General features: G+C 42.4%; 1 protein-coding gene and 1 long non-coding RNA gene across 3 annotated transcripts in view; one reads left to right on the forward strand and one right to left on the reverse strand.

Moving 5' to 3' along the window:
* LOC121029317 (uncharacterized) overlaps positions 1 to 108 on the forward strand; it is a 245-nt gene extending 137 nt beyond the window's left edge. The window contains exon 2 of the long non-coding RNA XR_005789679.1: positions 16 to 108. This is a non-coding gene — a long non-coding RNA (uncharacterized LOC121029317). The remainder of the gene's footprint in view (positions 1 to 15) is intronic.
* Positions 109 to 199: 91 nt separating this feature from the next.
* Positions 200 to 23317, reverse strand: part of NUDT3 (nudix hydrolase 3) — a 127382-nt gene continuing 104264 nt past the window's right edge. For both annotated transcript variants that reach the window (XM_040473244.1, XM_040473243.1), the window contains exons 3-5: positions 8831 to 8875; positions 3939 to 4023; positions 200 to 913 (exon numbers count right to left, since the gene is read on the reverse strand). In XM_040473244.1, coding sequence (XP_040329178.1) covers positions 735 to 913; positions 3939 to 4023; positions 8831 to 8875 — 309 coding nt within the window. In that variant the 3' untranslated portion in view covers positions 200 to 734. The remainder of the gene's footprint in view (positions 914 to 3938; positions 4024 to 8830; positions 8876 to 23317) is intronic.

Consider the following 23317-nt stretch of genomic DNA (forward strand, 5'->3'; position numbering starts at 1 on the left):
GGGAGCACTAGGAAGGTAGCTAAACTCTCCGTACCCTATAGAACTACAGTCAGTGACTGGGGAAAGGGGAGCGGACAGGGAAACTTACCTAGCCACTAGCATCAAAAACAAAAAGGTAAATTAACTCCGAGGCTCTCCATTCCAGAAACACCCCGAATTTAAAAAACAAGACCAAACCTTGAAAAATTAAATGGTTAAATTCCTCTTCTAAAAGTCATTTATTTACATATTATATGCCCAGTATATAATGTGTAGATAAATGTATCCTGCAGTGGAAGTGACCAACCTACTGGACTGAACAGCGCAGTACAGGACAAATTCTTGAAAGGTGTCATCTCATATTGGTATCTTTTTAATAAAAAAAAAATTAAAAATCAAAGAAAAATGTCTGGCCAGGGCTGGGATGAGACAAACAGGAACACTTCAGAATCCAAGGCAGAGGGAAGGCTGTTTGTCTCCTCAGACAATTGTGGGGGTGTGAAAAGGGAGGGACCGATCATGCACCAAAGTACTTACAAATTACATGCCCATCCCCCCGCCCCCCTCCATAAAAAGAGAAGAAAAAGCCCATCACTTAACACCAAACAGCAACATCATCAATAAACCCTTTCTCTGCCGCCCATCATGTCTTATTGAAGAGGAGGCCTGTGAGGAGAGGTGAAAAGAGCAGGGGAGGGGAGATCTGCACTTCAGTCTAGTTTCCAATTTCCATTCCTCTTACACGAAGCCTTCAGTCATCTGATGCCTGGCATCGAGCTCTGAGCAGAAACCGAGTACGTGGTGGCCACGACCGGGGTGCCGTTGTTGGCTGAGTAGCCTTGCCTCAACGTTTCAAAATACGATGCCTGCACCGGTTTGTGATACTGAAGCACTTTTATGGCATCTTCTATTTTAAACCATTCCCTCTTCCTTCCTGTGGAGGCAGAGAGAGAGAAAAAAAAAAATCAGCACAAAAGGGAAGCGACAAAAAGTTTCTGATCTTAGAACTCTGGAGAAAATGCAGATGAAAACAGGAAAGCCAATGGTTATCAACACTTTAAGACGATGCGTTACAGAGCTAGTTTTCCTTACTCTCTTATCTTACAAGAACAACGCAAGCCCGCTTCTATGCCTCCAACACTACGGGTGTCAGATGCAGGAAAGAGACCATGTGCAATGCTGACATCTGAAGAGTGAGGGGCTAACGGTACACCGCGCCCTCCAGAGAGAGCTGCTGCTCGTGGTCTCTTCCTGCGTTGCTGGGCCTCTGGGCCTTGCTCGGCCTGCACGTACACTCCGGAGGCGCAGCCAGCATCCCCACCTCCTGCAAAACTCAACATGAGCGTCAGCTTCCAGAATTATTAGGATGGCTGCTTGTCATCAATCAGATGTTCATTTAAAATTTGCGTTTAAGGGGCGCCTGGGTGGCGCAGTCGGTTAAGCGTCCGACTTCAGCCAGGTCACGATCTCGCCGTCCGTGAGTTCGAGCCCCGCGTCAGGCTCTGGGCTGATGGCTCAGAGCCTGGAGCCTGTTTCCGATTCTGTGTCTCCCTCTCTCTCTGCCCCTCCCCCGTTCATGCTCTGTCTCTCTCTGTCCCAAAAATAAATAAACGTTGAAAAAAAAATTTGCGTTTAAGAGTTATGTATTAACATATTACAAAGTATTTTTAAGAAAAGAACACCATCACTATTAACCTTTCAGTCTGTTATCTTATCTCCCCCCCCGCCCCCCCGCCCAAATTCGTGTTTTAAAATCCTTTATTTTTTCTCTCACAGTAAAAGAGGATTGCTTAAAATTGGAAAATGGAAGAAAGTATGAAGAATATGGAAATTACCCGTTAACATTATAAACCAGAAAGGACTACTCTAAATATTTTAGTGCCTTTTGCTTTTCCTTCATCGAACTGGAAGAAGGCACTGCGCTTGACAGCTGTAACTGGGATCATGCTTTTAAGATGCCCCGAATCCCGAGAAGCTCTAGTAAGAGTGCTGTGGTTGGACACATGGCTGCTGGAGCGAATCTGCTGGGCTCCCATCGCATCACTGGCTCTCATGAACTGTCAGTTTGGCATAAGTGGCTGCACTAGGTACTGAGCTGTGCCCCACTTTCCTCATCTGTAGGGACAGTGCACCTATCTCACAAGTCTGCTGTGAGGATTAATATGTAAGCCGTCTGAACAAGACCTGGCACACAGCACATGCTGTTAAGAGCTTGCTTATGATCAGTATTGTTATTACTTCTTTTTTTACTTCACGCCGTTTCTGGAGCGCTCTCCTAGGTTATGCCAAACGTGACATTTAATGGCTGCACTACATCATAACATCCAACATGGACGTGCTGCCATTCACGCAACCGCGTCCCCATCACTGGACATCAACGGTCTGCGATTTTAGTTGTTATAAATCATGCTACAATTAAAAAAAAAAACACTTTATCTGTTTTTCTTTTTACCTCCCAGGGGAAGATGCCTAGAACTGAGATGAATAAAACATTTGGGCTCCGAAGACCTTGTGACCTGTAATGCCAAACTGCTTTCCAGAAAGACCATCCCGAGCCCCAGGGCTGCCTGTGTGTGCTGGGATGCCGTTCTCACCCACCCCGCCAGCACTGCTACCTTGTCTTTCGTCACTGCCAATTCTGTAGGTCAAAGCCAGTCCCTCGTTTTTGTTTTCATTTCAAATTCCTATTTAAAGTAGCTCTAAGTCATGTGTGTATCGGTCGGTACCCTGCTTTCCTCACTCACCAACACCAATTCATAAGCACCTCCCCGTGGTACGCTAGCTTTCGTAAGTCCGCGTTTAACAGCTGCGTGACAGTCCATCAGACGAGTGTGCCTTAGCTCACTTATCCTTCACGGAGGTGTCCGTTTAAGACCCAATTTCCACCTGGAAAAGGCTCACTGGAAGGAAGGCTTGCAGATTTAGCCTCCATATTTTAGATTATTTCATTATTTCAGTTCTCAGAAGTAGTACAAGGTGAAAGGCTTGTTGGATATTAATAGAGCAATGGTACCTTGAAAATTCCTCTCACAAGTGTGTGACTCCCGCCTGACAGAGTGCTCTGAGGACAGGGCCACACCACACTCATCTCTGTCTCCTTTTAAAGCCCTAGCACTGGCTGTCAAGGAGTCTATTTTTAATAACCCCCCACTGAATTTATTTACTTAAGCATACTGCATCCTTACCAGATACGAAGCCGTTAAAAGCTGAAGGGCTGTGAGATGCCCCGATCAGCAGTGTGAGGGCCATGGTGGCAAAGCGCATACACACAATAAAGGGAGAGGTTCTAGCAAGTGAAGTTTATCCGTTTGCCGATTATAACAGACGTTGTTAAATTAATATTACACTTTTCTAGAATATACTTTCCTTTAGAGGCAAAAGATTAAACCATGAACCGACCATTAGATCACCTATGTTTTTAGTTCAAAAGATACACATCCAATAGTGATTTGAGAGATCAAAGAAAACGGCTCCTTAGGAGAAAGGCAGGGGCACCCAAAGGGTAATAGGAGTAACACTGGAAACTACTCCCAAGACTCTGTGTCTATTAAATGACTCTGGAGGGAGAGGCTCACCCTGCCAAACCAACAGCTTTCCCCAACCATGTGAACAAGCATCATCATAAGGAACAACCGAGGGTCTGCTCTCAGCGGGGTTTCGTGGCCAGCATTGTGGAGGAGGGTCGGTACCTGCTGAGGAGGGTCCGATTCGACTTTAGAAACAGTCTTTTCTTATTTTTACGTGCTATGTTTCTATTTGTGGACCACGTACCCAACTTCAACTCCCTTTTACCCACTTCAAAATACTAACTTTCACAAGTTCAAAATGGACATGTTTGTGTCATTAAACGTATCCTTCTATTATTTCTTTTATCAGGCTCGCTTCTGGCTCTGGGTGATGACCTGTGGGCCAGGGCCCATTGTGGGGAGCATTTTGGAGGCTATCTGGGGACAACTTACCAATGTTAACTGAATCTTCCCAGTCTTCCAGCACTTCTGTGACAACGAGCACATAGACATACGTTCTGTGCTTCCTCTCCTGGTTCTGAAGGGCAAAGAGAGGACAGAGAAACAGCTTTCCCTTAGAGAGCTGAGATTACTTAAGTGAAACACACTCTTAGCCATATGTCCAGAGCACAGATACAAGGATTCCTTTCACTTTTAATTGTCCTACAATCAATCATACAGGGAATGGTGCCAGATGGCCTATTTAGAACAGGCCACACTTGCATTTAAGGTTGTGCTCTTTGGCTGGGCTTCTAAAGCCGAGGCTTTAATCTCTTTTTTCTTTTCCTTTCCCCTCAGTACAACCTCACAGGAATGCTGTGAGAATGAAGTTTGTGATCTCTCATGCAAAAGGCACCAAGTAAATTTAACTCGCTGAAACACAAGAAGGAGAAGAGGCTGCGGGTGGCGGGGGTTCTATCAGTACAAGCGAGCTCTGACGTCACGCATCTCCCCTTCTGCTAACCTTGCTCATCTCTATTCCCAATTTCTCACTTGCTTCCGCCTCCCTCCAAACCTCTACCCCGGCCTATTTCCTTGTTTCTTCCACCTCTGCGATAGTGACTCGGATCTTCTTTTTCCTCCTGTCTTCTCTACACTTATCTGCCCTCCTCACACCCTGAGAGAAGAGGAAGAGAGGTAGGGACGGGATAAGTAATCCGGGCATACCTTCTTTCATTGTGCTTCACAGCGACTGCTTTTTTACGACTCGAACGTCTACGGCAACGCTGCATGGAGCAAGCCCATAGGTGCCATTCTTCTAACAGTGCTTGCTCACTTCGTGTCTATCCTTTTGGTAAGTCTCACAGTGTTTCAGACTTTTTATTATTATTATATTTGCTATGGTGATCTGTGATCAATAATTTTTGATGTTACTATTGTAATTGTTTTGGGTGCCACAAACGACACTCCTGTAAGACAGTGAACTTAACTGACAAATGTGTGTGCTCTGACTGCTCCACTGACCGGCCATTCCTGTCCCTCCCTGTCATCCTCCCTCTCTTTGGGTCTCCCTATTTGCTGAGACACAACAAAATTAAGATTAGGCCAATCAATAACCCCACAGTGGCCTCTAAATGTTCAAGGGAGAGAAAGAATTGTGTCTCTTACTCTCACTTTAAATCAGAAGCTAGAAATGATTAAGCTCAGTGAGGAAGGCATGTGGAAAGCCAAAAAAGGCTGAAAGCTAGGCCACTTGTACAAGTTAGCCAACTTGTGAACGCAAAGGAAAAGTTCTTGAAGGAAATCAAAAGTGTTACTCCACTGAACACACACACGACAAGAAAGCCAAACAGCCTTATTGTCGATATGGGGAAAGTTGGAGTGGTCTGGATAGAAGATCAAAGAAGCTGTAACATTCCCGGAAGCCGAAGCCTATTCCAGAGCAAGGCCCTAACTCTCGATTCTATGAAGGCTGAGAGAGGTGGGGACGCTGCAGAAGAAAGCCTTGGTTGATGAAGTTTAAGGAAAGACGCCGTCTCCCTCCCACCACAGCGCAAGGGGAAGCGGCAGGTGCTGATGTGGAAGCTGCAGCAAGTTATCCAGAAGGTCCGGCTAAAATCAGTCATGAAGGTGACTGCACTCAACAACAGATTTTCAACCTTCTATTGGAAAAAGATGCTACCTAGGACTTTCATAGTTAGAGAGGTCAATGCCTGGCTTCAAAGCTTTAAAGGACAGATTGACTCTCTGTTTAGAGGTAGCTGGTGACTCAAAGTTGAAGCCAATGGTCAATGACCATTCCAAAAATCCTAGGGCCCTTCAAAGTTCTGCTAAATCTACCCTGCCTGTGCTCTATAAATGGAACAAAGACTGAATGACAGCACATCTGTTTCCAACATGGTTTACTGAATATTTTAAGCCCACTGCTGAGACCGCCTGCTCAGAAAAAAAAAAAAAAGATTCCTTTCAAAATATTACTGCCATCGACAGTGCACCTGGTCATTCAAGAGCTCTGATGGAGATGGACACTGAGATTAATGTTTCCATGCCTAACAAAACATCCATCCCACAGCTTATGGGTCAAGGAGCGACTTCAACTTTCAAGCCTTACTATTTAAGAAATACATTTCATAAGGCTACAGCTGCCATAGACAGTGATTCCTCTGATGGATCTGACCAAAGTAAACTGGAAACCTTCTGGAAAGGATTCACCATTCTAGATGCCCTCGAGGACACTGGTAATTCATGGAAAAAGGTAAAAATACCAACATTAACAGGAGTGTGGAAGAAGTTGACTCCAACCTTTGTGAAGGACTTTGAGGGGTTCAAGACTTCAGTGAAGGAAATAACTGAAGATATGGTGGACACAGCTAGAGAACTAGAATCAGAAGTGGAGTTTGAAGATGGGACTGAGCTGCTGCAAGTTCATTATCAAACTTTTTTTTAAAACTTTACTTATTTATTTAAACATCTTCTTTATTTCTTTAATTTTTTAATTAATTAATTTGAGAGAGACAAGAGAGACAGAGACAGAGACAGAGTGAGAGCAGGGGAGGGGCAGAGAGAGAGGGAGACACAGAAGCCAAAGCAGGCTCCAGGCTCGGAGCTGTGAGCAGAGAGCCCGACGTGCGGCTGGAACTCACAAACTGTGAGATCATGACCTGAGCCGAAGTAGGACGCTTAACTGACTGAGCCACCCAGGTGTCCCATTTATTTATTTATTTTGAGAGAGAGAGCGCAAGTGGGGATGGGGCAGAGAGAATCCCAAGCAGGCTCCACACCACTAGCGCACAGCCCGATGTGGGGTTCGAACTCACGAACCGCGAGACTGTGACCTGAGCCGAAGTCAGACACTTAACTGACTGAGCCACCCAGGACTGCCCAACTCATATCAAACTTTAACAGATGAGGAGTTGCTTCTCGTGGATGAGCAAAGAAGGTGATTTCTTGAGATGGGATCTACCCGTGGTGAAGATGCTATGAAGACTGTTGAAATGATAACAGAAGATTCAGAGTATTCCATAAATGTAGTTGATAAAGCAGTGGCAGGGTTTGAGAGGACTGACTCCAATTTTGAAAGAAGTTCTACTGTGGGTAAAATGCTAACAAAGAGCATTGCCTGCTACACAGATATTGTTCATGAAAGGAAGAGTCGATCGATGCAGCAAACTTATTTTAAGGCATTGCCACAGCCACCCCAACTCTCAGCAACCATGACCCTGGATCAGTCAGCAGCCATCAACATGGAGGCAAGACCCTCCACCGGCAAAAAAATCATAACTTAACTTGATGAAAGCTCACAATGGTTAGCATTTTTTAGCAATAAAGGGTTTGAAGTTTATTTATTTAGAGAGAGAAAGAGCATACGTGTGCGTGTGGGTGGGGGAGAGGCAGAGAGAGAGATAATCCCAAGCAGGCTCCATGCTGCCAGTACAAAGCCTGATGCAGGGATCGAACTCACAAACCGTGAGATCATGACCTGAGCTGAAACTAAGAGTCAGACGTTTAACCGAATGAGCTACCCAGGTGCCCCAGCAATAAAGTATTTTTAAATAAAGGTATATATGTTAACATACGTACTCTACGTGTATGTATACACTTCACAGACTACAGTATTGTGTAAATACAACTTTTATATGCACTGACCAAAAACAAAGAAACATTTGACCTGCTTTATCACAATATTTGCTTTATTGCGGTGGTGTGGAACTGAACCTGCAGTATCTCTGAGGTGTGCCTGCACTTACAAATAATTCTATTTGGAGGAGACTATGGGAGTTTAAAGAAGAAAGCAAGTTATTCTCTGCTGGTGCTGCTTTGTTTTGAAAAGTCAGTGAAACAAAGACAGCATCTATGCTAGACTGAGACTATAACGGACTGAATGTTTACGCCCCCCCCACAATTCAGAGGCTCAAATCCTAATTCCCAATGGGATAGCATTAGGAGAGGGCCTTTGGGAGGGGATTAGGTGAGGAGCGCTAACCCTCACAAATGGGACTGGTGCCATGATAGAGACCCCAGCGAGCAACCTTCCCTCTTTTGCCATGTGAGAACATGTAGAGAGACAGCTACTGGAATGTGCTGCTGTTCAAAAGTTCTAGGTATGACGCTTCACTTTTACGGAAGACCTACATTAGTACCCGTTTCTGCTAACTGAAAGAAATCCGAAGAGGAGTTTTGCTTTTATAAAAAAGAGGTGAAAAGCAAAACCACCATTTAGCATTTATGTTGCAGCGAGCCACGAGAACAGCAGTGCACATCTGGAACGTGGGGAGCGGCACCCCCAAACTCCTTCCCCGAGAGCGACACTCGGCATTTCCTCATCAAGCCGCCAAGGCTTTGAAATGAGGCTGTGAGCATCTGTGCTTTATCTTGATTTACTTTGCGCGTCCGTTAACAAGATGTGTCCTGAGGTATAAGAAAAGCCTGAGAGAGGTACTGATTTGGTTCTGGAAATGCTAAAAAAAAGTCTGCATATAAATTAATTGCTTATTCACTTATCACTTCAACTTACAAAAGGTTGCATACGAACACCCTACTTTCGGATAACAGGAGAAACTGTAACTATGAACCAGGAAGTGGTTCTCACCAGACACTGAATCTGCTGGTGCCTTGACTTCCTAACCTCCAGAACTGTGAGGAATCAATTTCTATTGTTTATAAGCCACTGTTTTGTTATAGCAGCCCAAATGGACTAAGACAAAGATATGTATGTATGTATACATGTATACATGCATGTATATATATATGTGTGTGTGCGCGCGCGTATATGTGTGTATGTATATATATACACATTGTATATATGTATATATATGTGTATATATATGTATATATATATATATACACATAACACAATATGGTTACTAATATGATACCAATTGCACCAAAGATTTTAACTGACTTACCTCAAAAATTCCAACTAATCTTCCCAATGTCCCTTTTACTCCAGCCTGAAAAGTGAAAAAGAAAAATTAACACATTAATACTGTTCACATTGCTGGTCTCATTCTGAATCAAAAACCAAGAGGACACATGTTAGGCGAACTCCAGGTCTCTGGAGGTCACCCGTATTTCCTGTGTGTCACAGACTGGTAAGAGCAGGGTGTACTCTGGGGAGGGAGGATTTCTCTCATCTCCTCCCCGTCTCTCTCCCCACTGCAAAGCTGGCCAAACACAGCAGATAATCAAGGCCATGAAGGCACACAGAAGGTATTTTGAGAGATTAATTACTTCATTAATTAATCCATTCCCTTAACAAATACACTGAATGCTAATTTGAGCCAGATAACAGCATATGTGCCACAGGTATGGTGATGAATAGGCTAGAACACAAGACCCACGAGAGCAAGATCCTTATCTTACTTATTCTTGGCTGTCTTTATACAGTATGCCCCAAACAGAGCGCATACTGTATAGAAACTCGGTAAAGAGTAAATCAACAAATACACATCTGTGGTGATTCTGCTAGTGAGTGACAGGTATTGACAGAGATGCGCAGGACAAGGTGACGAACAGAACAGTGACAGGGAGGGGGCAACTTTACACAGTGGCAGGCCTTTATATACTCTGTATCTTCCATTGGCCCTTTGGTATTTTTTAAAAGATTTTCTGATGCATCATAGATAAATTTTTCAGTCTATTCCAATTACTTAATTTTCTTTTCAACTGAATCTAAACTAGAGCTGTCCCATCTCTAGTCATTTGATTTTACTCATTTCTACCTGTTCTTTACGTATCTGTTTCCATTATGTATGCCTTTGTTTCCATGATTTTTTTTGTTCTTTTAAAACGGAAGTTATTCTTTCTTTAACTTTGAATACCCTGAACATACTTCAGTTCCTTGTCAGGCCATGCTACAAAATTCACTTCATCTCAAGTAAATTTATATTCCAATTAGTGAAGAGCTTCCTTGTGAGGCTGCTTTCACCAAGCTCTCCAAAGCTTGGTCTTAAAGTGACAGTTTAAGGGCTCCTGCTCCAAGGTGACACAGGGAATACCACAGGCAGAGTCATGGAATTAGGGGGTGGTTTGGCTCCATCTTTTAGTGTGCACTGGGTCTGTGTCCCCTCTCTACGCAGGCCCACATCTTTCTAAAAGTCTCAGCTCCTGGGGCGCCTGGGTGGCTCAGTCGGTTGAGCGTCCAACTTCAGCTCGGGTCATGATCTCATGGTCCGTGAGTTCGAGCCCCGCATTGGGCTCTGTGCTGACAGCTCAGAGCCTGGAACCTGCTTTGGATTCTGTGTCTCCCTCTCTCTCTGCCCATCCTCCACTTGCGCTCTGTCTCTCCTCTCTCTCTCTCTCTCTCAAAAATAAACAAAATAAAAATAAAAAATGTTTAAAAATTTTAAAAAATAAAAAATTTTTTTTTCAAAATGGAAGTCTCAGCTCCTGGTATCCTTTCCGTTGGGAACTTGGGCTCCCCCGACTGCAAGGGGTCTGACCACCCAAGGCCAGGCCGGCTGCAGCTCTTCCATGATATTCAGCACTTCTACTGTTTCTGATCTGTGGATATGGTGTCCACCTTGCTTTTGAGCCAGGCTATGTCTTTTTAGCTTTTGCTTTTTATATTTTTTTTATCTGTCTATGCTAGGGGCAGAAGTGGGGAGAGATAATAAGGGAAGGAGAAATCTCTAGAAATGCCTGGGGAATGCTGTAACTTATTTCCTATTACCATTGCCATGTTATTTGTACAATAAACTAAAAATTAGGGGCTCATTAAGTTTGTAGAGAATGAACAAAACTTTAAAATGAGTGCTCTAAAAGTTCTCTAGAGATATTTAGTAATAAAAACAATAGAAGCCAATTTAAAGGCGAGACTCCTAGGTAGGTTATACTTTGAAATTAATTTTTGCTATTTATGTGCCAAAGAATCCTTTTCCTTTCTCTTGCCAACATGCTTGTTTCAGCTCCTACCCATTCTTTCCCCTCTGTGGCTTTTGAGTCTACTCAAATAGAAACGTCTACCCTTTCTTATTTAAACTGATTCTCTACATTAAAAAAAAAACAAAACAAAACACAAAAAAACCACCTTTTAAAAAATATATTATTTTTTTAAAAGTAATTTCCACATCCAGTGTAGGGCTCAAACTCACAAACCCAAGATCAAGAGTTACATGCTCCACTGACTGAGCCAGCCAGGTGCTACTAAACTGATTCTCTACATTTTGAGAGATAACTGCACTCCACGGCGAGCTAAGAAGTTAGATTGTACTTCATGAATTAACCAATGAAGCTGCCTGAACAAGTGGGACAAGATGGCAGGCCAGCTTAGGCTAGAAAGCCAATTCTGTACGCTGATCCCAGGCAGCCCAAAAGCTCAGACCAATTTAGCTGTGCTCCTGCACAGTGACAGGTCCCCACTGATAGCGACTAAGGGCAAGGCTGTCAGGCTGGGAGGGAAGGAAGGGGGGTAAGGAGATTCACAGAGGTTCACACAGGCCATCATTCACATTGCTCTTCCACAAAGTAGAGAAAGAGTTCTCTTCAGTAGTTCTCTCTAACGGTTCAATTATTTTTTATTAAAAAAATTTTTTTTAAATGTTTATTTATTCTTGAAATAGAGACAGAGTGTGAACAGGGGAGGGGCAGAGAGAGGGAGACACAGAACCTGAAGCAGGCTCCAGGCTCTGAGCTGTCAGCACAGAACCTGACGTGGGGCTTGAACCCATGAACTGTGAGATCATGACCTGAGCCGAAGTTGGACACCCAACCGACTGAGCCACCCAGGCGCCCCTATTTTTTAAAGTAGGCTTTATGCCTGGCACAGAGCCCAATGTGGGGCTTGGACCCTGAGAGCAAGACCTGAGCTGAGATCAAGAGTCGGATGCTTAACTGAGCCACCCAAGTGCCCCTAATTTTTTTTTCTTAAAGAAACCAAAAGTTTAGAAAATGACCTTCAATTTTTAAGGGCACAACTAATTTAATATTATGACAACTCAATATAATTTAAAACTTTTAACAGTATCTTCTGCATTCAATACCAACATATATCTATGATTTACTGTGCCATAGGCAGTTGGAAAAAACACAAAAACAGTTTTCTTTATAAAGCAGATGCATTTTTAAAAATTCTTATTTGGGGCGCCTGGGTGGCGCAGTCGGTTAAGCGTCCGACTTCAGCCAGGTCACGATCTCGCGGTCCGTGAGTTCGAGTCCCGCGTCAGGCTCTGGGCTGATGGCTCGGAGCCTGGAGCCTGTTTCCGATGCTGTGTCTCCCTCTCTCTCTGCCCCTCCCCCATTCATGCTGTTTCTCTCTGTCCCAAAAATAAATTAAAAAAAAACGTTGAAAAAAAAAATTCGTATTTGTTTTGAGAGAGACACAGAGAGCATGTGCATATGCATGCACGAGCAGGAGAGGGGCAGAGAGGGAGCGAGAGAATCTCAAGCAGGCTCCACACTGTCAGCACAGAGCCTGACATGGAGCTAGACCTCACAAACCATGAGATCATGACTTGAGCCGAGATTAAGAGTTGGATGCTTAACCAACTGAGTTACCCAAGGCGCCCCAAAACAGATGCTTTCTTATCAAGGTTACTGTAAATTAAATAATGCTGACACCTGGACAGTTAAATTTCAGTGACATTTCTCTTCACTTCTAATTAAGTGTCAAGTTGTAGAAATTAACAATAGCTTTATTTGTCTCTGTGTTTCCAGTTTTATACCAATATTTAAGGGATCTACTTTGGAAAATTCTTTTTCAAGTTTTATTTTATCTTATTTATTTGAGAGAGACGGAGACAGTGTGAGTGGGGGAGAGACAGAGACAAGGAGAGAGAGAATCCCAAGCAGGCTCTGTGCCCCCGGTGCAGAGCCTGACACAGGGCTTGAACTCACCAAACCATGAGATCATGACCTGAGCCAAAAAGCCAAGAGTCAGACGCTTAACCAACTGAGCGACTCAGGTGCCTCCACTTTGGAGAATTCTATCTAAGGTGATCCTACCAGTGATTCTATGGTGAAAAGCAAAGGAATGTTCTTATGTTTACCAGCTTCTAAATTGAGATTCAGCAGTTTCCTTAAGAGGAGGTGCCTCTCAAGTAAGAAAGAGGATTTCAGTTCTTTAAAGTCACAGTGCTGAGGGAGATTCCTCAGAGGCAAAGGTCCTTCAAGACAGAGTTCACTGCAACTATTTAACGTTTTCACGATTCTCCATAGTCCAATTAACTCTGAGCTAGCTCCCGCTCAACCGCTGCCACAAGCAACAGGAGAGAGTTATTTTTATCTCTCACATGATTCTTGCCTACGAGTTGGGGTAGGTGTCAGGGTCACATGAGACAGAGAGTTGGCTCAGACATTGGGGATAGATCTGATTCGGGGCATATGTAAGTTTGGTCTAGTCCGTGCTGGCATGAACCCATTCTTCTTAAAATCATATAAAAGCAGTTATAATTCCAATCCACATGTCAAAAGCCCCTAATCCAGAGGCAGAGTCTTTAGTTAAAAGCCCATCTTAGCTAGTAGTAAGAATTCTAAATAAAGTATCTATTGCCCTTCGCTATTCAACCATATGCAGGCAAGTGCTTCCTTGAACTTCAAAGTATAAAACATCACTTCTAGCACTTTAGGTCTAGATAACAAAAATAATTTGAGCAACTGCCTACTTTTTAATTTTTAAAAAATGTTTATTGGGCGCCTGGGCAGCTCAGGTTGGGCGTCCGACTCGGTTTTTGGTTCAGGTCACGATCTCACGGTTCTGAGTTCGAGCCCCACACTGGGCTCTGCGCTGATGGTGCGGAGTCTGCTTGGGATTCTCTTTCTCCCTCTCTCTCCCTCTCTCCCTCCCTTTCTCTCTCAAAATACATAAATTAGTTAAAAAAAAAATGAAAACCCTCTTTTAAAAAATATTTATTTATGAGAGACAGCAAGCGAGCATGAGCAGGGGAGGGGCAGAGAGAGAAAGGGACAGAGGATCTAAAGCGGGCTCTGTGCTGACAGCCCAACGTGGGGCTTGAACCCCCAAACCGTGAGACGCTGACCTGAGCTGAAGTCGGATGCTTAACGGACTGAGCCACCAGGCGTCCCACTGCCTACTTTTAAAAAGAAAAAAGAAAAAAAAAACCCACAGATGTCTTTTTTCCCTGTGGGGTGTTTTATTGAGATTGGACGGACCAACCAGGTTGACTCCAGTAAGCCCTCCGAGTGTGTACACGACACTCCGGCAGAGGCACTAGCATGGATGGGCCTTTGAGAGTGCCCCTAAAATGGTCTGGCTTTGTCGTTAGTTTGGGGGGGTACAAAGCGGATCGTCCCCTTCCGAAAGCTATTTTTCACTGTAAGGCGGACATTCTGGCAGACATGATGGATGTCTAACCCACAGACATTCCTTCCACTTGGCTGCCAGTAAGACCCAGATCCCGTTCAGATGAGGGCTGTGGCCCTCCTGGTATGGCGCAGGGAGTTCCACTCCCCTCTGCAGCGACAGGTCCGGGTGTGCCGTGACCCACTTCTGGGTCAATGGCTTCTGAGAAGATGTCCCTTGGGGGCTTATGGGAAAGATTTCCCACCATGATAAAAAGAGCTACACAAAAAGAAACCCTACACCTTGCTTGTGAAGCGGGGACCTGAAACTTGGAGCTGCTACAGTCAGTCGTCTTGTGATTGTAAGGGGGAGGGCAAGAGAATCGATGAGAACCGATGAGAATCGAGCCAAAGTCCTGAGGTGGCTGAACTGCTGAAGCAGTGAGGGAAATGTCCAGCTTCTGAACTTCTCACGTGAGAAAAATTACCAGTATGGCCGAAGCCCCTTTTTTAGTCAGGTATTGCGGTCCTGTATCAGCACGCTTCCTGCTACTTCCTTTGATTTAGAAGGCAGCTCTCAGAGGAAGACTGAGCATCCCAAAACAAAGATTCTGAACATTCAAGGGCAATGTGGTAGAAAAGCTTGCTCTATTAAAGCAATAAACCCAGACCCAAAAGGAGCTCAGGGGAGCGACTCTAATGCAAGTGTCTGTATGAGGAAACCCATGAACCCAAATATATTGTCTTAATGCACATACCTTTCTGGTACCTGCCAAACTTAAATTACAGAAGGAAAGAATCACAGTGAAGACAGATGAAAGCAGATGGGAAGCCACTGTAGTAAGTCCAGTGATATCCCATCCCGGAGTATTTTGCTTCTGAGAGAGAGAGGAGGGGCGGAGAGAGGGGGAGAGAGAATCTTCAGCAGGCTCCATGCCCAGTGAGGAGCCCAACGCAGGGCTTGATCTCACGACCGTGAGATTACGACGGGAGCTGAAATCAAGAGTTGGCCGCTTAACCAACTGAGCCACCGAGGTGCCCCTGTTTTGTTTTTTAAATGAAATATTTCAAACATCAAAAAAGTAAATAAAATAATAATGGTAATGTATCATTTTGTGTATTTCTTTTTAAAGAAATAAATAAAACTGTTGGTACAACCGAGGCCTCTTGGGTACTCCCCAGCCCTCAGAGGTAGCTACTCACCTGAATTTGGTGTTTATCATTCTCCTGCATGTCTTTATACTTGTACTACTTAGGTATATACCCACTATTCACGGTAAATAGTGTTTTCTGTATGTTTCTTTACTCAATTAAAAAAAAGGATTACGGTGGGGCAACTGGGTGGCTCAGTTGGTTGAGGGCCTGATTCTTGATTCTGGCTCAGGTCACAGTCCCAGGATCGTGGGATTGAGCCCCGCTGGGCTCCACATTGGACACAGAGTCTGCTTGAGATTTCTCTCTCTCTCTCTGCTCGCCCCCCACCCCCCAAATGTGTGCCTGCCCTCTCTCTCTTTAAAAAAAAAAAAAAAAAAAAGATAGTATCTTCTGCAACCTTTCCCCTCAGTATCATGATTCTGAGTCTTAGATATATTGAAACATATAGTTCTAGTTAATTCATTTTAGTTGTTGAACAGTATTCTACTTTAGGAATTTGCCACAATTAATCCATTTACTTGTTGCTAGACATTTAGTCCTGCTATTATGAGAAACACTTTTAACAAAAAAACAAAAACAAACCCAAAACCTTTCTTGTAGATATCCTTGCTACCTACCAGGTATGGGAGTTTCTGCATCATATGATAGGTACCTCCAATTTTCCCACATATTATCAAGTTCTTCTATGCAGTACATCAGTGGCAGAAATGAGTGCAATTCCCCACCTCTTCCTGTATCCACATCCTTTGAAATGTAATTTTACAGCTCTTCCTATCAAGAGACAGGATCTATTAACCTACTCCTATACAAGGCTGGCCTTATGACTTGCTTTGGCCAACAGAATGCAGAAGGATGGCATACCAGTTCCAAGCCTAGGCCTCAAGAGTTCTCGTAGTTTCTACTTTTTCTCTTGGAACTCTGCCATCGCCACGAGAGCTACTCTCCTGAAGAAAGAAAGGGGCACCTGGGTGGCTCAGTTGGTTAAGCGTCACGCTCGGGTCATGATCTCGCGGTTCGTGAGTTCGAGCCCCGTGCCGGGCTCTGTGCTGACAGCTCAGAACCTGGAGCCTGTTCCGGAATCTGTCTCCCTCTCTCTCTGCCCCTCCCTTGCTCACACTCCGTCTCTGTCTCTCTCAAAAATAAACAAACATTAAAAAAAAAAAAAAAAATGAAAGACCTGTCTCAGCTGAGGGTGTTCCAAAGCAGCCTAGAGCCAGCTAACCTCCCACTGTGAGAGCCCAGCTAAAACCAGCAGAGCTGCCTACTCAACCCAGAGCTGGCCACAGACATCGGAGTAGACACTAGAAGCAGACCCATGGGTCTGTGTGTAATAATCAATACTTAAAAAAATTTTTTTTTAATGTTTATTTATTTTTGAGAGAGACAGACACAGAATGTGAGTGGGTTAGGGGCAGAGAGAGGGAGACACAGAATCCGAAGTGGGCTCCAGGCTCCGAGCCGTCAGCACAGAGCCCGATGTCGGGCTCGAACCCACAAGCTCTGAGATCATGACCTGAGCTGAAGTCGGACGCTCAACTGATTGAGCCACCCAGGCGCCCCCGTAATAATCAATACTTAACTAATTTAAGCCATTGAGTTTTGGGATAGTTTCTTATATGGCAATAACTACCTGGTATATTTGAGTACACAGGCAATGTACCAGTTCCCATCACTCTTGTTTCCTCTTTAACAAGAGGATGGTTTTTGTTGTCAGCCTTTTAAAGTCAACATAATGAATGTGAAATTATATTGCATAAGTTTTCTGTGTACTTTTTCCTGTTTAGTGGGCATTTAAATTTCTTCTGGGAATTCATACTGTTTATCCATTTTTCTTATATGATTGCAGTGATCTTCAGAAATTACATATTTAAAAAATTTATTTGAGAGCAAGAGTGAGCACATGAGCAGTGGAGAGGGGAAGAGAAGAAGAGAGAAAAAGAAAGAGAGAGAGAGAGAGAGAGAGAGATTGTGTGTGTATGAGAGAGAGAGAGAGAGAGACCCAAGCAGACCCCATGCACAGCACAGAACTCAATCTCACAACCCTGGGATCATGACCCAAGCTGAAATCAAGAGTCGGATGCTCAACTGACTGAGCCACCCAGGCACCCCAGAAATTATATCTTCTTAACACTTAATCTCTGTGGTAAATATATGCTCCCAATCTGACACTTGTCCTTTAACTTCATTTTTTAAAAATTTTATTGTTTTTCAATTTCAATTCCAGTATAGTTAGCATACAGTGTTATATTAGTTTTAAGTGTACAATACAGTGATTCAACAATTCTATATGTTACTCAGTGCTCATCACACTAAGTGTATTCTTTAATGCCCATCACCTATTTCCCCCCCCTCCCACCCCCCTTCTGATAACTACCTGTTTGTTCTCTATAGTTATGAGTCTGTTTCTTGGTTTGTCTCTCTCTTTTTTTGCCCTTTGTTATTTAATTCTATATATGAGTGAAATCATACAGTATTTGTCTTTCTCTGACTTATTTCTATCTTCGTTTCTAATGTCCTTTGCTAAACATGTTTTATTAGATATTGCTGATTTTGCTTATCTTTTCCTTTTGCCTGTTTAGTATTCTTTTAGTCTCCCACATTTTTTCTAACATTCTGAAGTTTTTTCAAGTTTATTTATTTTGAGAGAGAGAAACAGAGAGCAGGGTAAGGCAGAGAGAGAGAGAGAGAGAGAGAATGAATCCCAAGCAGGCTCTGCTTGTTAGCACAGAGCCCAATGTGGGGCTTGAACCGACATACTGTAAGATTCTGACCCAAGCTGAAACCAAGAGTCGGACCCCCAACCAAGTGAGCCACCCAGGCGTCCCTAGTTTGAAGAGTTTTATAATATGATCCACCAAAATTAATAGGGGAATTTATTCCCCAATAGCCAGTAGTCTGGATACTCCAGAATAGACCCATACAGATCATTCTATTTTACTAATCTAGTTATTAATTTATATACTAATATCACATGGTTTTAATTAATACAGCTTTATCTTCCGTTCTTTTTCAAAAACTTCAAAGCCATTTTGGTACCTTTATTCTTCCATATAAATTTCAAAAATCAGTTTTTCAGATCTCTGAAAAATCCTTTTGGGATGTTTTATTATTGAATTTTTAGATTAATTTGAGAAATACCTTTATAATATGTAGTCTTCTCATCCAAGAACAGACTGTATCTCTCCCTTTACTTACGTCTTTTTTCATTCCTTCAACAGAAGGTTTTATTATTTTTAGTGTAAAGGCCCTGTACTCTATTAGTCTACAGCAAGGCATTTTAGTTTAGTTTTATTGCTATGAATGCCATATTAAAAGTTACATAACTCCTTTTTTAATTAAAATGTTTAAATGTTTACTTATTTATGAGGGAGAGAGAGAAGGCATGCATGAGAGCAGGGGAGGGGCAGAGAGAGAGGGAGACACAGAACCCGAAGCAGGCTCCAGGCTCTGAGCTGTCAGCACAGAGCCCGACGTGGGGCTCAAACCCACAAACCATGAGATCATGACCTGAGCTGAAGTCTGAGGCTTAACCAACTGAGCCACCCAGGCACCCCTAAAAGTCACATATTTTCTAATCAATTACTGTTTTTATTTTTTTTTTAAACGTTTATTTATTTTTGAGACAGAGAGACAGAGCATGAACAGGGGAGGGGCAGAGAGAGAGGGAGACACAGAATCTGAAACAGGCTCCAGGCTCTGAGCTGTCAGCACAGAGCCCGACGCGGGGCTCGAACTCACGGACCGTGAGATCATGACCTGAGCCGCAGTCGGACGCTTAACCGACTGAGCCACCCAGGCTCCCCTACTGTTTTTAAAGAAACACTGCTGGTTTCTGCATATTAATCTTATGTTTTACAACCTTTCTAAATGCTCTTACTAGATCTACTAGTTTCTGTTGTGTTCCTTTGGTTTTTTAAGTTAATAATGACATCATCTTCAAATAATGACAATTTTGCTTTTTTTTTTCTTAAAGTTTATTACTTGAGAGACACCATGCACGCATGAGTGGGGAATGGAGAAGAGAGAGAGGGAGAGAGAGCGCAGAGCCTGACGAGAAACTGAACTGTGAGATTATAACCTGAGCCGAACTCAAGAGTCAGACGCTTAACCGACTGAGCCACTCAGGCACCTCTGCAGCTTCCTTTGGAATATTTGTAATTTGTATATATTTCTGTCTTACTTCAGTGGCTAGGACCTCAGTTCAATATTAAATGGTAGCCTTATAGCAAACATAACTGCCTTTTCCCTGTCTGTTGGGAACACGGACCGTTTCAAAATATAATGTTTACCACAGGTTTTATTAGACATTCTATCAGGTTAAGGAGCTTCCTTTTATTTTTAGTTTGCTAATAACTTTCAAGATGAATGGATCCCAAATTTTATCTTAAAGATTTTAAAAAAAAATTTTAAGCACAATCTACCCCTTAATGTGGGGCTTGAACTCACAACCCAAGATCAGAGTTGCATGCTCTGCTGACTGAGCCAGCCAGGCATCCCTGGATATTGAATTTTAATAATTTTTCCTCACTTACTGAGATGATAATTTTAATCTCTTAATGAAGTAAATTACATAAATGTATTCTCTAAGACTTGTACTCTTGGGATAATTTAGTTGTGTGGTATCTTGAGAGAGCTTTAGATTCTATTTGCTCTTATTTTGCTTGGGATTTTTGTATCCAAGTTCATAAGTGAGAATTTATGGCTCCTTTCTACTTTTTTTTCTTTTCTTTTTTTTTCCGGTGCAAAAGGGTGGTTTTATTAAAGTACCGGGACAGGACCCATGGACAGAAAGAGCTGCCTTCTTTCTACTTTTAATTATTAAGATCGGGGGCCAGCAAACTATAACCCATGGGCCAAATCTATCCTGCCATCGATTTAAAAAAAAATTTTTTTTAACGTTTATTTATTATTGAGACAGAGAGAGACAGAGAGAGACAAAGCATGAGCATGGGAGGGGCAGAGAGAGGAGGAGACAAAGAATCCAAAGCAGGCTCCAGGCTCTGAGCTGTCAGCACAGAGCCCAACATGGGGCCCTAACCCACAAATCGCGAGATCATGACCTGAACCAAAGTTAGACGCCTAATGGACTGAGCCACCCAGGCGCCCCCTGCCATCGATTTCTATAAACAAACTTGCATTGGAACATAGCCATGCTCACTCATGTTAAGTACTGTGTATGGCTCATTCATGTTATGACAGCAGAATTGGATATTTGGTGACAGATACCATATGGCTTCTAAAGTCTAAAGTATTTATTATCTGGCCTTTTACAGAAAAGTTTGCTGATCACTGATCAAGATTATAATAGTCTTATGAGGTGTAGTTATTCCTTTCTGAAATAGTTCTTTAAGAGAAAAAACGTAATTTTGGAAATTTTGGCAAAGTTCAATTAGTCTTAGTATTTTTTTGCTGGTGGGGTGGATAACAATTTGGGTAAAAATTAATAATCTATATAAAGATTTTCTAATTTTTAAGTAAATTGGGGTAACTTCTAGAAAATTTTTATCAAAGTTTTCAAATTTTTGTGTTAATGGCTCTATATAGCATTCTCTTAAAAGACTCTATTATATTCTATGGTTATTTCTTATTTTGTTTTTACTTGGTGCCTTTTCTCATTTCCTTTACAAGTCCTGCAAAAGGTCTGTCTATTTTATTACAAAAATAAAAGTAACCCACTTTTGGTTCTGTTGATCATGTCTCTTTTCCTCTATTAATTTCTGCCCTTTTCTCCTGGTTATTTCCATCCTCTTAGGTTGAGTATATCCTGTGTTTTTTGTTTTGTTTTTGTTTTTGTTTTTGGCTTCTTGAATCGATTCCTTAGTTTACTTAATGTCTATTTTGCTTTCCAATAAAAGCCTCTTTGGCTCAAAGAACTGAATGAGCTGTACCCAATAAGTCATGATGATGTGAAGTGCTTTCAATTGTTCGGCTCTATTTACTAAGTTTTATTGTGATTTGTGGTTCAACTCAAGAATTATTTAGAACATTTTTTTCTGTTTCCAAATTCATGTTTCTCTGTCAAGCTGGCTTTATTGTTGATTTCTAATCTTACTGCATGTGTCAGAGTATATATACAGATGGTCCCTAACTTATGATGGTCTGACTTACGAGTTTTCGATGATGATGGTGCAAAAGTGATACACATTCTGTAGAAACTGTACCTTGAATTTTGATCTTTTCCTGGTTAGCGATATGTGGTATGATACTCTCTTGTCATGCTGGACAGAAACAGTGAGCCTCAGCTCCATGAGAGTGAACAACCAACCACTCACACCATTCTGTACCCATTTAACCATTCTGTTTTTCACTTTCAATCCAGTATTCAATAAATTACATGAGATATTCAACACTTTATTATAAAATGGGCTTTGTAGGGGGCACCTAGGTAGCTCAGTTGGTTAAGCATCTGACTTCCGCTCAGGTCATGATCTCACAGTCCGTGAGTTCGAGCCCCGCATCGGGCTCTGCGCTGACAGTTCACAGCCTGGGGTTTGCTTCACATTCTGTGTCTCCCTCTCTCTCAAAAATAAAATAAAAACATTTAAAATAAAATAAAATAGGCTGTGTAGGAGATGATTTTGCCCAACAGTACGCTATAATGTAAAGGTTCTAAGCATGTTTAAGGTAGGCTAGGCTAAGCTACTTGATGTTCAAGAGGTTAAGTGTATTAAAAGCATTTTCTATTTATGAGGGGGTTTATCAGGATATAACCCCATCATAGGTTGAGGAAGATCTGTAGTCTATATTATTGCTGCTCTAGAATTTTTAATACTTTGTTTATAGCTTACTATATAGCTGGGATTTTATAATTCTTCCATGTGTGCTTGAAAAAAATTACATATTCTTTTTTTTTTTTAATTTTTTTTTTCAACGTTTATTTATTTTTGGGACAGATAGAGACAGAGCATGAACGGGGGAGGGGCAGAGAGAGAGGGAGACACAGAATCGGAAACAGGCTCCAGGCTCTGAGCCATCAGCCCAGAGCCCGACGCGGGGCTCGAACTCACGGATCGCGAGATCGTGACCTGGCTGAAGTCGGACGCTTAACCGACTGCGCCACCCAGGCGCCCCAAAAATTACATATTCTTTGTTGAAAGCAAGGTTCTCTCTTCATATATAACTGTTTGATCAACCTTGCTGACGGTATCACTCAATCTTTCTATTTTTCCTACTGTTTGTAGCCTTTTCTATCAGTTTCTAGATGAGATGTTTTAAAGTCTTCAATATGGCTATAGATTTGTCAACTTTTCCCCCTAACTCTGCCAATTTTGATTTATATAGATGAAGTCTGGTAGGTGCACATAAGTTCATGACCACTGTATATCTTGATAGACTGTCTCTTTTATCAATATGAAATGTCCCTCTTGTCCCTCCTAAATGCTTTTCACCTACATTCTATTTTGTTTAATATTATAATTACTATCCAAGTTTTCTTTTGATTAGTATTTGCTGGATACACCTTTTACCATCCCTTCATTCTTAGTCATTTAGTATTACTGTGTTTGAAAACATATGACAAGTTTTATTTCCTTTTTAATACAAGTTTGTGCCTATTAATGAGTAAGTCTAAAGTATAACCAAGTTACATTTATTGTGATATTTAACCTGGAAGCATAGCTTTTTCTGAGCCACATGGGGTCTCTTGAAGGTGAATCAGAATCAGAGTCCTTAAATTTATTTGTGTAGCAAGCTCAATGCTAGGCAGCTGGCATCTGTAAGTTCACTGAATTAGGAGGAAGCTGGTGAAGTGGCACCTCAGCCAGGTCAGTTAGACCTACCCAGGTCCAGTGGCTGTTGGTGGTTTAAAGATTATGGAGCCTCCAGAGGCAAGAATTGCATTTAGTATTTGCCAAAGCCAGTGTGGATGGCATTGGAGTCAATGGAAAGTACGCTGTGGATATACCTCCTAATGAGTAAAAATCCTTTCCTGGAATGTGAAGCTGGATAGGAAAGCAAGTACAACTGGTTTGGAAGAGTCATCTGGACTCCATTCATTTAGC

The sequence above is a fragment of the Herpailurus yagouaroundi genome, unplaced genomic scaffold (genome assembly GCF_014898765.1).
Source record: "Herpailurus yagouaroundi ecotype Mexico unplaced genomic scaffold, PumYag 139, whole genome shotgun sequence".
Lineage (NCBI taxonomy): Eukaryota > Metazoa > Chordata > Mammalia > Carnivora > Felidae > Herpailurus > Herpailurus yagouaroundi.